Genomic DNA, 16,606 nt, shown 5'->3' on the forward strand with positions numbered 1-16,606 from the left:
CGGGAACAGTTTAGTACATGTCAGATCGTATTGGATGACCACATCACCTGCTCAATAAAGAGCCAAATTTAGCCATGACAAAAAACTGGTGAATCTCACAGAGGCAAGTATGAAAAGACTCATTGCAATGGGTTTAACAAGAAGGTGACTCTACTGTAAATTCCCACTCACTCAAAATTCCTGTGATTCGGAAGCTCATGCAGGTGAAATTTGTCTTCTGTCCTTCACCTGAAAGAATAATTAAACAAATCCCAAGAATCTGCTTAAAAGGTGTGTTGCAGGCATTCTACACAACCATTATAAGGTTGAGTAGAATTAAGTATCCAATGCAATGGACATCTATAATGATCATTGTGAGTTACTGTGAGATAGTGTATAGAACAATAACAAATTTGAATACAATTAAATATAAAAGTAAATATGTGCAACGGTGACTCGAGCCGGGTATAATGTTACCATGATTTGGAAATAGCACATCTGTAATGAAAGAAACAGAAGATGCTATGTCTCTGCTCCATCTCTTATAGCTATAGCTTCTTCCTGAAGCAACTCTCATGTGGTTTTCATATGAAAAATGATAAGAGCAGAATATTTGAAATTTCTTAGCTAATATGCTCAATGGATGAATGAATAGATAGATAGATGATGGATAGATTAGATAGATAATTGATAGATGATAGATAGATAAATAATAGATGGATGGGTAGGTAGATGATAGAGATGAGATTTTGATAGGTAGGAAAGTAGGTAGATGATGGATGAGTAGATAGATAAGCGATGGATTGATGAAGATAGAAGACATAGATGATGATAGACAGATGATAGATAGATGCAGATGAATAGAGAGATGATAGATGAGACAGATGATAGACACATAAGATAACAGATAAATGGACAAGATGAGATAAATGGATAGATAATAAATAGATACATAGATGGATACAGAGAGACATGAGAGTTGAATAGGTAGGAAAGTAGTTACATAGAAATCTTGATAGATGGATGAGTAGATAGATGATAGATGGATAAAAATGGAAGAGATAGAGATAGATACGAGATAGACAATGATAGCTAAACTAATAAATCTAATAGCTATTACATATGATATGAATTCATACTTACACTCACATCCACACAGTTGAGGTTTGCATGTAGAGGAATAGTTAGATGTTAGCAATTTGTACTGAATTACAATTGTACTTTGTGTATTTAAGTGTCATAAGCCAAATTCTAAACAACCTAATCCTTTTAAAATTCTCAATTCACTAGAATCCTGAGTTAAAAAGAACTCACAACCCTCCAATTTCAAATAATTTCTCGAGAGTAATGATGCAGTTGAGAGAAACCCCCAGCCTCTGTGAGAGAGGAAACTTCTCCACTGCGTTCCCTGGAAATAGGCACTCTTTGGGGCTCTCATTTGCCTCGAGCTAATGATTTTGTTCTCTTTGTTTGCTTATAGGGGGAAACAACTATGTTATAAATCAATGAGTTCTAGCTTTGTGCGCTGAATCTGGAGATCCGACACGTTTGGAAAATTCTTTTTGAAGCTGACCTCACTCATCTGTGCCGGCCTTGGCAGAGGCTGTGGTTAGATGCTGGTTCTGCTCACATAGATATGCCAGATGGAAAAAAATAAAAGTACTTTCAACAAACCGAGAAGCGGTGACCCAGATATAAAGAATGAGCATTTGTTTCCAGTGTCCGCTGGTGACTCATTTCACTCTGTCATTGGTCAGAGCCTTCCGGTTCTGAGGCACAGCCCTGGCAAAGGCGGGGTTCTGGAAGGACAGGGCTTGCCTGGGAGATAATGATTCAGGAATCAGACAGAGGGGCGGGTGTTCGGTAATTGTATCACTCTACCCTCAGCGTGAGTTAGAAAAGGATTGCACTCCAACCTCTGCTGCGGGTCTTCATTCTCTGCTGTGTGTCTGTGTGAGAGAGAGAGTCTTACTCTGTCGCTCAGGCTGGAGTGCAGTGGCACAATCTCAGCTCACTGCAGCTTTGACCTCCTAGGGTCAAGCTATCCTCCCGCCTCAGCCTCCGGACCAGCTGAGACTACAGGCGCAAACCATCATATGCCTGGCTAATTGATTTGCATTTTTTGTAGAGACTGGGTTTTTTTACGTTGCCCAGGCTGATCTCGAACTCCTAAGCTCAAGCAATCTACATGCATCGGCCTCCCAAAATGCTGTGATTACAGGCATGAGACACCACACCCGGCCACCATTCTCTGCTTTTCACTTGAGTAAATGCATTTACAAGCAAGGGTGAGCTCTGACAAAGAAAGCTCTTGCCCAATTCCACAAACAGAAAAAGGATGAGGGATGAGTATTCAGGATGCTGAGTATCTTGAATATAGTGGAACATCTGGGTTTTGGTTTTTTGTTTCTGAGACAGAGTCTCGCTCTGTTGTCCAGGCTAGAATGCAGTGATATAATCCCAGCTCATTGTAGCCTCGACCTCGTGGACTCAAGTGATCCTCCCACCTCAGCCTCCCAAGTAGATGGAACTGCAGGCGTGCAGCAGAACACCCGGCTATTTTATTTTTTTAATTTTTGGAGAGACGGGGTCTTACTATGTTGCCTAGGCTGGTCTCAAACTCCTGGGCTCAAGCTATCCTCCTGCCTTGGCTTCCCAAAGTGCTGGGTTTACAGGCATGAGCCACCACTCCCAGACCTGGTTTTTTCTAATATCCTTTCCTTTGACACTCATTTGTTAGGGGAATGCATTTATTCCTTAGGGCTGCGGTAACAAATTGCCACCAATGTAGGGGCTTCCAACACGCATATTGAACCTGCCATTACTTTTGCACCAACCTAGTACATACTCTCACGGTTCTGGAAGTTGGAAGTCCTGAATCAATACCACCGAGCTGAAGTCAAGGTATCTCCATGGTTGTGCTCCCTTGGAAAGCCTGTGGGATCCAAGGAGGTAAGGATCCTTCCTTACCTCCTCCAGCTTCTGGCGGCTCCATCATCATCACTCCGATCCTCAAGGCCAGCCTCTCTGAATTCTCTCTGTACTCCATCTCGCACCATCTTCTCGTCTGTGGGTGTGTCAGGTCTCCTTGTGTCTTCCTCACATTAGGATCCGTGTCTGGCAATTTAGGAGTCACCACTGCTCGGTCTGTTGAAAGTACTTTTACTTTTTTTCCATCTGGCATATCTAGTTGAGTGGAACCAGCATCTCCCCCACAGCCTCTGCCAAGGCCGGCCCAGATGAGTGAGGTCAGCCCCCCAAAAATAATTTTGCAAATGTGTCAGATCTCTAGATTCAGTGCACAAAGCCACAACTCATTTATTAATCATCTAGTTGTTTCCCCCTACAGGCAGGATCATCTGCCCATCTCAAGATCCGTACCTTACACACATCTGCAAAAATTCTTTTTTCCAAATAAGGTTCCATTCACAGGGTGTAGAGAGGAACAGCTGATCTGTTTGGGGAACATTATTCAGACTATGGCTGGGAATGGGATGTCACCATTTTGGAAGGATGCATTTTTCAAAAATAATTTCAACTTTTATCTGAGATTCAGGGGATACTTGTGCAGGTTTTTTTCCTGGGTACATTGAGTGATGCTGAGGTCTGGGGTACAACTGATCCTGTCATCCACGTAGTGAGCATAGCACTCAATAAGTACTTTTTCGACCCTTGCTGCCATCCCTCCCTCCCTGCTCTAGTAATCCCTGGTGTCTATTGTTGCCAGGAACGACAAATTTTTAAATTGATGTCTGTCCCAAGTATCCCTGGGAAAGACTGGGAGTGTGGTTACATTGTGGTCAGCAGTGTAATGCTGTTTCTCTGCTGGAAAATAAAGAAGTGGTGTTAAAACTGAAAGAGATCTTGGGAATCTTCCCCTTAGAGCTTACAAATATCTCAGCCAGGTCCTGGGAGGTCATAAGGACCGAATGGGGTCAACCCCCCCGCCAGCATCTCCTCCACCCATGCTGCCTGACCAAGAGAAAATTAAATTATCTTTTACTGTAGCCAAATTCCCGTCAATTATCCTCTCTTCCATGTTTGTTCTGTTCTTCCCCCTCCTGGAAGACAGAATGAGCCTTTACTGCATGTGAATTGTTGGCTTTCTTGCCAGCCCGGGTCCTGACCCATGGGCTGTGCTTGAGGAGCCTTTGGAGTCTTTTGCAGGAGGACAGCCATACCAGCTTGAAGTAGACCCCACTGAAGAGGCAAAAGACTCCTGAACAAGCTCATATTCAAGTGGTTCCAAAGTACTAATGTATAAGGGGGGAAAAAAAGCAAATCTCAGCTCTCCAAGTAGAGAAAGAATATTTTACAGCTATTTAAACATCGGTAACAAGAAACCCTTGACATAACTAGCTTCTCCCAAATGAGCAAATAAGTACTCTTACTAATGTAAGAAACATGAATAAACACGAGAGAATTCCAACAAAACTCAAGGGGATCAACTTTTTTCTTTAACTTTTCACATCTGGAGCTTTCAAATTCTGTCAATTTAGCATCTAAAAAAAATAATTGACACATGTTCAGCATATCCGTATGCAGTCAAGGTGCTGCCATTAAACATCATATGATTCTTTTCATAGCTTGATAAAAATAAATTATATGATAGCGTGGGGGCATTTGAGATAGACTGTATGAATTCCTTTTGTATTAATGTTTTCTATATTTTTCATATTTCCAGATAGTTTCCCCCAATGACATTGGTAATTCTGTTTTGTTTTGTTTTTCAAATGATAAAGAGAGTTTAGCTTACACCCTTAGGTCTCAGCAAACTCCCTTGGTGATGGTGAGAGAAACTTTCCATCATTAACAAAAAACATATGCTGAGGTTTAGATGACATCAATCCGATTCCTGTGGAATGATGGGATTTGGGAGTTCAGTGCAGTTAAACAAAAAAAAAAGAGAGAGAGAGAGCCTTACGGTTTACTCAGAACCATAATTTACAACAAGGGGAACAGAGAGAAGAGAATAAAAGACCATTAATAAGAATCTCTTTTCATTATATCAGGGGACATGAGGCAATAACTAATAAGAACTGAGACAGCTTATATGTATGGTGTTATTGTGATGGAATGTGTAGCATCACCCGTGGCAAGCCACATTCATCTTAGATACAAGGCTATTTTCATATCCCCAGGGGAATCTTTATCTCCAGGGTGTTGGGTTCATTCCTCCCTCCCAAAACCCTGCTCGGCTCACCCATTCTAATCTCCCTGTTGGCCTCTTCGTTGGTCATGTCTTGTCCACAGACACCATCTGACCAGGCTAACACTCATGTTCTCCTCCTGCTGCTCACTCTCTCTTCTCCTTTTCTTTCAACAACTTTACATGAATCAAAGATGCCAGATGGTGCTAGACATTTTTAGAAGGAAAAAAAAACACATGGAAAATGTTCTCAGACTTTCCTGCCTTCACTAAGAAGTTTTCTCTTAACCTGCTCTTTCCCAAAAGCTATCGTCCACTCTCTCTTCTTCCCGTCACTACCAAATATCTTCACCCACGGTCTACGCTCATTTTCTCCCATGGGTTATGGCTCCCGCCATCTTCATTGCTCTGTGATGCTGCCCTTGGAAACACAGTTGAGATCTCATTTCCAACCCAGGAACTCATTCTCAGGAGTTTATCTTCTTTGGGCTTCTGCCTCGTCTCTCTCTTCTGAAATCTATCCTCCCCGGGTTTCCACAGTGTCCTTTCCTCTTCCTGGTGGCGCTCATACTTCCCATATCTATCAGTATATCTTATTGTTTTCTCTCCTCCACATACCCATATTTGTAAGAGTTTACACTTAGTCCCTTTCTTTTCCTCTGAGACCTCATCTACTTCTGCTCCATTAAATATCTCCCATACACACATGGCTGCCTGGGTCTTTAGCCTTTCCCTGGTGAGACTCAAATTGTCATTGATCTGCTGAATTTATTTACTTGGATGGCTCTATTTAACTCAAACTCATATTTACTAGCCCCTCACCTCATCTTAGTCAATTTTATGCTGCATCACAAATTACCACAGACTGGGTAACTTATGAAGAAAAGAAATTTATTCTCTCACAGTTCTGGAGTCTGGGAAGTCCAAAAACAAGGTACCATGGGTCAGGACTTATTCTCCTAGAGTCTACAGAATGCTGCCTTGAATGCTGGGCCTTCCAGAGGGGAGAAAGGTTGTGTCTTCATGTAGCAAAGGAACATGGGGGCTTGTTGCAGGGAGAGACAGAGAAAGAGAGAGAAAGGAGAACCCACTCCCACCCAAGCTCTTCTTATGGCTGCTTTAATGCACTCATGAGGTGGAGCCCTCATGACCTAAACACTTCCCATTAGGCTCCGCCTCCCAAAAGTGTTGCATTGGAAGTTATGTATCCAACACATGCATTTTGGAGGGGACAAAAACCTTCAAACCATAGCATTCCCTTCATCCCCACTGCACCACCATTACATGTCATAGCTCAAGGAGTCACTATCCGTTTATCCAAATGAGAAATCATGGCCACATTTTTTAGCTTCCATGTCCAATCGTCATCCTCACATCAGACCTGGCAAAATGTTCCACCAAGTCTGTGGATAACTTCCCTCTCCAATCTTTCCCTTTCTCCTTAGTCCCTCTGCTGTTTTCCTGGTTCAAATCATCATCTCTCTGAAGAATAAGACAGACATTGGTAACTCCCATTCTCTCCTTTGTATTTTTTGTCATGGAGTATCCCCCGACATGCCAAAGTTTTTGTTGGGCACATGTCTGCCCCTGTAGGGATACCTTTCTGCAGCCTCCCTTGCAGGTAGTGGCAGCATGTGACCAAGTGTATCAATGAGCTATGAGAAGAAAGGGCTGGCCCTCTGCTGCGTTTTTTTTTTTTTTTTTTTTTTTTTTTACTTTCCTGAGGGCTATTTCCTGTAGATATTGTTTGCTGAGCATGTATAACACTCTTTGTTATAGCAAAGACAGCAATGAGAGCTAGGTTCCCTGAAAAGACTTTCCTGTGTACCTACTAAGCCACGTCGGACCTATACTTAGAAACAACTTTATCTCTCATTGGAAGCTTATATCACCATCATCATCATCACCTTCACCATCATCATCACCATCATAATCATCACCATCATCATGACTATCATCACCAACACCGTCATCACCATCACCACCACCACCATGATCATCACCATCATCATGACTATCATCACCAACACCGTCATCACCATCACCACCACCACCATGATCATCACCATCATCATGACTATCATCACCAACACCGTCATCACCATCACCACCACCACCATGATCATCACCATCATCATGACTATCATCACCAACACCGTCATCACCATCACCACCACCACCATGATCATCACCATCATCATGACTATCATCACCAACACCGTCATCACCATCACCACCACCACCATGATCATCACCATCATCATGACTATCATCACCAACACCGTCATCACCATCACCACCACCACCATGATCATCACCATCATCATGACTATCATCACCAACACCGTCATCACCATCACCACCACCACCATGATCATCACCATCATCATGACTATCATCACCAACACCGTCATCACCATCATCATCACCACCATGATCATCACCATCATCATGACTATCATCACCAACACCGTCATCACCATCACCACCACCACCATGATCATCACCATCATCATGACTATCATCACCAACACCGTCATCACCATCATCATCACCATCATAATCATCACCATCATCATGACTATCATCACCAACACCGTCATCACCATCACCACCACCACCATGATCATCACCATCATCATGACTATCATCACCAACACCGTCATCACCATCACCACCACCACCATGATCATCACCATCATCATGACTATCATTACCAACACCGTCATCACCATCACCACCACCACCATGATCATCACCATCATCATGACTATCATCACCAACACCATCATCACCATCACCACCATCACCATCACCATCATCATGACTATCATCACCAACACCGTCATCACCATCACCACCATCACCATCACCATCATGATCATCACCATCATCATCATCTAAATTTTCTACTTTATTTAGATCTCCTTGGTTTTCCCCAATATCCTCTTTCTGTTCCAGCATCTTCCAAGATCTTACATTACATTTAGTTATGACATCTCTTTATGCTCCTCTTGGATGAGACACTTTCTTAAACATTCCTTGTTTTTGATGACCTTGACAGTATTGAAGACACTTGGCAAGTATTTTCTAGGATATCCCTCAATTAGGATCTGTCAGTTTTGTTTTTTTTTTTTCAAGATCAGACTGGGCTTACAGGTTTTGGTGAGGAAAACCACGGAAGTAAAATGCGACATTCATTGTATCATATCAAGAGTGCCTTCAAGAACCTACCAGCGGGGATTATGGCAATGGACCGTAAAAGTTATCATTGGCAGTTTCCAAATTAAGGTTCTCTCCTTTTCTTTTCTTTTCTTTTTGGCTTGTTCTGCCTGTCATTAGCCAACACATTAAGATTGCGGTATATGTCACCACCTAGATTTAACTGCATTTGGAGAATTAAGGTAGAGGCTTATGTCATATTTTGGATGCTGTGTACTGATATCATAAGTACTAGTGAAGGCACCCACAAGGAATAAACTTTTCCCCAGTGTCTAAGTTAGACTCAAATCATATTGTTTGGGCATTAACATAAAGGGTAAGCCCTGAAGAATAAGGAGGAGGAGAAAAGGGAGAAGGAAAAGAGAAAAAGCAGGAGATGAAGGAAGAGGAGGAAAGAGAAGGAAGAAGAGGAGAAAAAGTAAGGAAAAAGGGAGAAAGATAAACATGTTAAAGTCAATCTCCCCATAATGGATTAGACACAAAACTTTGTTCCACAGAAGGGTAAGTCTGGAAAGAATTGAAGCCCCAGGTGATGGCTTCCACTGCCTCTGAACCACAGCTCAGTTTGCAAAGGGAAAGGATATGAACCCAAGTAGAGACAGGACAAGTTTGCTCTGTGTTTGACTTGTTTTCAACACCATTCCGCCCATGAATGCCAGCATCTCCCCACCATGTGTTTGCTTCAATGTCAGGTTGAGGAATCAGTCTAAGCAAACTTCCTTCGTACTTTCTACTATCAGCCCAACCATAGGCAGATTATCTACAGGTATTCATTCAACATTTATCTTATTGGCAAGTCTCCTTCCTGCCTTCGTCCTACCTTGCACAATATTCAATCTCTGCATTTCTATTTCTCAGTTACGTTTTGATTTTTCAGCAAGATCCATACATCCAGGCATTGATGTGAGTTGTCAGCAGGTAGTGGGGGCAGCGTGGATGCTGAGAGGCCCCAGAGCTCCTTGAAACTGAGTCCCTTTGCTTGCCAAAATGCTCTCATATCCTGTTTTGCATGCCATGTGTTAGACAGTGCATTCCATCCAGTGGAGATACAGCTGCTTGTATCATTGCAAACCAGCTAAAGACACGCAGCCCCGGCTTCTGCAGAAATTGGCTAGGATGCGAGTTAAATTGTCCCAATTTGCTAATGAACGTACAGAAGGAAAAAATCTTTTCAGCTTGGCTGGTTAGTTGCAAAATATGTCATTTTCTCATTCACATAATTGTTGGGCATGATCAAGTGGAAAATGCAACTATTTTTAAGGTACTCTTTTTCCCTATAATGGTGACTCTTTAAGGGTACACATCAGGAAGATCCATCTGGGAATTTTTTTTACTAGGTAGTTAAGATTTTCTCCCCTCTCCCAGACCTGCTGAAAAAGAATAGGGTGCATGACCTTTGATAATGTTCTCCCTGGGATTTTGATTTCTAATCCTGGATAAGAACTCTGCTTGAAAGAAGTGGGGTGATTGGGTTTAGGGCTGCTTCCAACACTGAAGTTTAGGATTCTATGAAGCTTTAAATTTGGATGGAGTGAAAAAAAAATCCAGACATCCATTAATGTTAATAAACAGCTGCACATTAGGAAAGTAGATACACTCATAAACTAAAATATCTCTTTATTTTTGTTTCCTGGCATGAGTACATTCGCCTCAGAAACAGTCTCTATGGAAGTGGCCAACATGCAGTCCCTACTGTGTTTATCCAGCCCACTTCCTCCTCCTACTCTCCAAATATCTTTTGCATTACTCTCCTCAACCCAGTAAGTGATTTCTCCTCATCTCTCTTTCTGCTCAACTTCAAAAAAGAACGTTTTATATTGGATTATGGTGATCAGAGAACCCGTAAAGACCGTATGGTCTTACAGCACATGTTTGGCATCATTACTATCATTACACAGGCCTGATGTTTCTGTAGATGAGTATCTATAGCTATAGATAGAGCTATAGATGACCAAACAATCAATGAGCTCACTGCTCAATGCACATAGAGACTAATATCATGACACTGGCTTTTGACAAAAGAAAAGCTTTATTGTGAGTCAGCTGGCAAAGAGACAGGAGGTAATGCTCAAATCTGTCTCTGTGAGCTGGGCTTTGGGTCAGGTTTTATAAGCACAAGGTAATTAGACAAGATCTAATTGGACCTTGCAATGAAGTGATGCCATGAGGCATGATCTGATTGGATCTTGCCATAGGGTGATGGCAGGGTTCAATCTGATTGGATCCTGAATCTTGACACGTGGTGTCTGCTTCTTAATTCAGTCCCTGCTCCTCAGTTAGCTTTCTCTCAAGTTGCATGCTTGGTTCATCTGGGCACATTCAGGTTACATGATCCTCAATGTGGGGGTTCATGGCAACTGAAGAACAAATCACAATTTTGTTACATGAAAGTTGAGCCAGATTTGTCTGATGTTGTTTATATATATAATAATATGTACACACACACACACACAGTTTCATGTTACTTAATTTGTCACCTCTTAGGTGTCATTTTTTTCAGTTCACAAGCCATAAAAAATTATAAGCTTTATAAGGATGTCCACTGAATAGAGACAGCACCTTTAGCTCTCAGACATTAGGAATAGCATGCATTTTATATAAGTTTAACAAAGAAACAGAATAACTTGGACAGTCTACCATTACTAGAAAACCAGAGAAATCAAGGAAGCAGAGTGCAAGAATGTTATCTGGACATCCACCTAGGGTGGCCAACCATCTAGTTGACTCAGAACTTAGGGGTTCAGTGCTGAACACACCCTGGGATGTGAACATTCAAGCTAAAACCAAGAAAACCACAGGCAAACCAGTGTAAGTTGGCCACCACACTTACGCTTCCGGTCAAGATGGAGTAATAAAAATAGAGTTTTCCCTCCAGCCTCAAATGACCAAAAAGTAAAGAGTCAACCATTTAAGGGAGAACTGTTTTCAAGACTGGATACCAGGCAGTTAAGGACAGTGATTCTCAAAAGAAGATTAATTTTTAAAATAAAGGGAAAATAAATAAATTTTCAAAAGAGAAAAAAAAAAGGACAGTGATTCTCTAGAAGCAGAAAAACAAAGTGAGACCTATGGTGGCCCCAGCTCACTGCCTTGAGAGCATTTCCAGGCTATGACTGGAAGGCAGAAACTAAGAGAAGCCTGGAAAACTCCCTGAGTTGAGGAGATGGAGCTGAGGGAAGAGCCCAATCATAAATCAGCCTACTAGAAAGCATCTCGCCATCAGAATTGTCAAAACATCAAAGCAGCATACCTGTGCGATAAGAGATTCTGGAAATTTTCAAACACAGTTGGGTCAACTCTTGCTTCTATCCCTTGAAACCCTAATGTAAGATGTTTGGAGTGTGAGTCGGGCTGTTTTCTATTTAATGCAAAACCTTGAGCCAGCTCAAACACTGTCAGATTTACACTATTGAGTTTTAAATGACTTCTTTTAAAAAGTTAGATATATTATGCAATATTCCACCTAATATTTTGAGGGGAACAAAAGAATGCAAATACAATTTGATGGACTTTAAAAAAAATCATTGTAAGCCGGGCATGGTGGCTCACACTAGTAATCCCAGCACTTTGGGATGCCAAGGTGGGAGGATTGCTTGAGCCCAGGAGTTCAAGACCAGCCTGGGCAACATAGTGAGACCTCATCAAAAAATAAAATAAAATAAAAATAAAAATTTAAAAAATCATTATAATTCTATCCTGAAAAGATAAAAATCAAACCCAGCATATTATGAGTAATTCACCTATTAGACAACTTAGTACAGTGCCAGTAAAATGGGAAACTAGGTCTGTACTGAGATGATCTAATTATAGTTCATGCTTTGCTTTCTGATGTTGGGTTGTTTCAAAAGAAAGACATTTTTGCATAAAACATCCAGATAATTACAGTTAATCTGAATTTATCATCTTTGATTTTGTTTGTAGATAACAACATTTACATTTGTTTAGTTTCTGTAAACCTCAGTCTATAAACAAAGAAGATACCTTCAAGACTATCCACCTGTGAATTAAAATTATTTGCTTTAGCAAGACTAAGCAGAAGAAGAACATAGCATATGCTGTAGAGGACATGTCTTGTTCCTTTAGTGGTATTTCTTACTATTGGAGTTTTTGCACTCAATTTATCTGGGATTTAGAAAACGTAGCCTTAGCTGTACATGCTTGGGAAGAAAGACAGCCTTCACAGTCTCCATATGTGTAACAAAGATGTGTATTTCAAGCATATAGATGCTTTTCTGCAACAAAAAATATATAGTCTCAATGGGTTATCCAGACTGCCTTTATGTTCACCAAAGTGTTAGGCTGTCCAAGATTAAAATTCCCCAAGCCTGTTAACCTCACCCGTTTTTTTCTGACTACAGCATAAGCAACTCTTTCATGACATCACTAAATAACATACACATGTGGTCACAGTTACAGATATATATTTCCTGGCTGTATGCAAGATGAGGCACTGTTTGCACAGTATCCTTTAAGCAAAATGTCACCTTCCACCTGCAGACATCTGCCTACCCAAATGCGGGTGTGCAAGCAGTATATGCTAAGAAAAAATCTGTTATGAACTGTCAGAAGAAGACCAGACAAACTGCAGACCTCAACAGCCTACCGCCCTTAGGCAGCCGTTTCTACAAGAAATTATGTGCAGATTTTCCTAAGCCCAAGAGCTGTTGTAGACAGGCATGGTTCTCACACATTGCATCATTGTTCCCCAGTTGGGAATTAACTCTGTCTCAATCCCATTTTAATGTCCCCAGCAGGTATATCAATGCTCTGATTCCTCTCTGATTATCATCAAATCACCAAATTACAGTAAACAAAAGTCAGACCATGCACTGAAGAGATTTCTCCATCCATAGCATGTTATTCTTTGAAAGTAGATAGTTTTATTTAAAAAATAAGAATGTACAAAATTGTGCATGCTACTTTTTTTCAGAGAACTTAAAACACACGGTCACCCTGGAGGAAATGGTCACATTCTTCATTTCTGTCAGTGCCTGTCAAGATTAAACTTCCTGATTGGAGACTAGAAGATAAGATCAGAGCAGGAATACAAAGAAAGAGAACACAGGCTACTCAGACATTTCCAATCACAGTAAGAAATGGCCTCTGGAATGGAACTCAAATTAAAGACTAAATTCTGAGAAAAAACCTCCACCGGTCCTGTCTCTAATTTTTTTTTCATGCCCGAAACCATGGGATTTCTCAGATCTCAGTCTGTAACTGTCTTGGTCAACTTGGGCTTCCATAACAAAATACAGTATACTGAGTGGCTTATAAACAGCAGACATTTATTGCTCACAGTTCTGGACTCTGGAAGTCCAAGATAAACACATGGCAGATTTAGTGTCTGGTGTGGACTTCCTTCCTGGTACGTAGACGGCACCTTCTTGCTGTGTCCTTACATGGTGGAAGGGGTGAGGGAGCTCTCTGGGGTCCCTTTTATAAGGGCACTGATTTCATTTATGGGGCTCCACCCCCATGACCTTATCACCTCCCCAAAGCCCCAATTTCTAATACTATAACCTTGGGAGTTACGATAAATTTGGAGAATACATGAACATTCAGACCATAGTAGTGGCAAAGGCTATAGTCATGTGTCACTTAACAACAGAGTTACATTCTGATAACTACGTCCTTAGGTGATTTCCTCATCATGTGAACATCACAGAATGCACTTTCACAAGCCTGGATGGTCTAGCCTACTACACACCTAGGCTAAATGGTCTAGCCTGTGGCTCCTGAGCCACAAACCTGTATAGCAGGTTACTGTACTGAATACTGTAGACAACTGTAACACAATGGTAAATATTTCTGTATCTAAACTCTTCCAAACATTAAAATATACAGTAAAAATATGGTATATAAAATAAAAAATGGTACATTAGTATAGGACAGATTCATTATAACTTTAAGGAATGACTGTCATATATGTAATATATATATCCAGGAGTTGGAGGCTGCAGTGAGCTATGATTGCGACACTGCACTCCAGCCTGGGTGACAGAGGAAAATCCTGTCAAAAGGAAAGGAAAGGAAAAGAGGAGAGGAGAGGAGGGGAGGGGAGGAAAGGGTGTTAATATCAGATAATTTGACAGAGAGTAGGAAACTAGGAGAGAATAATTTGGAGTGGGAAAAAAAGGGAGAGAGTAGATACAAATGCTGTTTGCAAAAGAGCAAATCAGACAGTTTCTCCTCACAGCCAACTCGTAGATAAAATAGCGTCCCCCTGCTCTTCTGGGTGTAATTAAAATTTCCACTCAGTAGGTGTTCTACTATTACAACATTAGGTCTGGTAAAATGCCAGTGCTGTTTGCCTGTTGCCATAATTAAGTAGCCATTGACACTTGAGTAAGAATTAATAAATTAGTGCACTGTCAGCAAATGGGTTGTCAGGTTAGAAAACCCAGCTGATTTACTTCCAAGAAAGACAAACCCCTCACTGCAGCAGAGAGCCTGGAATTAACAGGAGTTCATCTGCTAAAGGAGAAGGCAGACTCCAAAAAGGGGTTAACAGGAAACTGAACACAAGTCTCACTCACGTCAGGATTTTCCAGAGCACAGACTGACCGTTTACAACTCCACAGTAAAAACCAGTGACTTCTGAAGAGAGATTCTGAATCATATTTTTCCCCAAGGATCTGGAAGAGTCACTTTTTCATGTGTCATCCTCACTTGTGGGGGACATGTGTGTGTGTGTGGCTTCATGATTGATTGTCTTATGCAAACTCTATTTTTTACACAAGTCTACGCTGGTTATTCTACATAGGTGGTCCAATTCTCCATTTATTTACCCCTTTTTCTGCCATGCTGTTATCCCTTAAAATTAGCTTTACTTTTTTTAAAAAAAAATGTGTCCAAGGCATGAACCAGGCATAGGCACAGATGAAAAGCCAAGCTGGGAGGAACAAGGGGTTGCTTTGTCCCTGGCTGATATGAGATGGGCACCACCAACCGGATGCCACTCTACCCAGGTCAGGGAAATAAATTGAGCTTCTTAGGACAAATCAGAAAGGCACTCAAAGACAGTCAGCGATAGGGTTTGGATCTGTGTTTCCACCAAATCTCATGTCAAATTGTATTCCCCAGTTTTGGAGGTGGGGTCTGGAGAGAGGTGACTGGATCATAGGGGTGGGTCCTTCAAGAATGGTTTAACACCTTCTGCTCAGTGCTGCTCTCATCATAGTGAGTGAGTGATCATGAAATCTTTTGCTTGTTCAGAAGTGTGTAGCACCTCCCCACGCCTTTCTCTCTTCCTCCTGCTCCAGTCACTAAGATGCCTGCTCCACCTTCGCCTTCCACCATGATTGTCAGTTCCTGAGGCCCCCCCAGAAGCAGAAGCTGCCATGTTTCCTGTACAGCCTGCAGAACTGTGAGCCAATTCAACCTCTTTTCTTCATAATTATCTAGTCTCAGGTATTTCTTTTCAGCAGTGCTGAGGCAGGACAGGCAGTCAAGAAAATGACTATGTTCTCTGTGTGCAGCAACCATGGTTACCACGACCGTACAGTCAACACAGTAAGCTTCAGCATTTGCACTGTCATTGAACTCATTCAAGCAAAATAATTCTTCAGTAGGAACTTTCCCTTATAGACAGCATGCACATTTTGATGTTACCGGTCCTCAAATTGACCCTTTGCTCATTTTAATAGTAAAAAGCACACCTGCGGGTAGAGATATAAGATGCTAATGAGATCTGCAATGCATGAAAAAGCATGTACAGCTACTGCTCATGTGCACCCAGAGGACCACCCAGAACATGCTTAATAGCAACACCTCTTTCCACCTCCTTATGAATCATCATGTAAGACTCCCATAAAGGGAGTTTCTCCAGCAATAATCAATACTCTCTCACCCTAACTAGCTGCCTGCCCTAAATCTACTTTCTCAGGTTGTACTCTCTATTCTCCCGCTGACTTTCAAAATACTCTTTTTGTTTTGCAATAATTTACTCTATGCTGCATCTCCTTGGCTGTGTGTCTGTGTTTAAATTCTTTTAAACTAGGAAGACAAGAATCACGGTATCACGATAGCCGTCAACAACGTGAGAATGGACTAATACGAACAGAAAATAAGGAAAACAGCTACCAGGTAGCAGGACGAGAAAGTCTCTGATTTCATCCTGCAAACAACCTGCACCGCACCAGGCTCACAGACCCTCCTGTATCCTTCAAGCTCACGGGGACCCTCACCATCCTTCCAAGCTGACAATATCCCGCGTGTTCTCCCAAGCTCAAAGTGGCTTCCACATCTTTCTAAGCT

At 41.6% G+C, this 16,606-nt stretch overlaps 1 protein-coding gene and 1 non-coding gene across 2 annotated transcripts in view; both read right to left on the reverse strand.

Annotated features, from left to right (window-relative positions):
- Positions 1-6,802: 6,802 nt before the first annotated feature.
- Positions 6,803-16,606, reverse strand: part of LOC134738995 (uncharacterized) — a 52,636-nt gene continuing 42,832 nt past the window's right edge. The window contains exon 4 of the mRNA XM_063660081.1: positions 6,803-10,707. Coding sequence (XP_063516151.1) covers positions 7,012-8,028 — 1,017 coding nt within the window. The 5' untranslated portion in view covers positions 8,029-10,707 and the 3' untranslated portion in view covers positions 6,803-7,011. The remainder of the gene's footprint in view (positions 10,708-16,606) is intronic.
- LOC129025559 (small nucleolar RNA SNORA48) lies at positions 15,194-15,328 on the reverse strand. The gene has a single exon (XR_008497306.1). It is a non-coding gene; the product is annotated as a small nucleolar RNA SNORA48 (small nucleolar RNA).

This window comes from Pongo pygmaeus, chromosome X, assembly GCF_028885625.2.
Source record: "Pongo pygmaeus isolate AG05252 chromosome X, NHGRI_mPonPyg2-v2.0_pri, whole genome shotgun sequence".
NCBI lineage: Eukaryota > Metazoa > Chordata > Mammalia > Primates > Hominidae > Pongo > Pongo pygmaeus.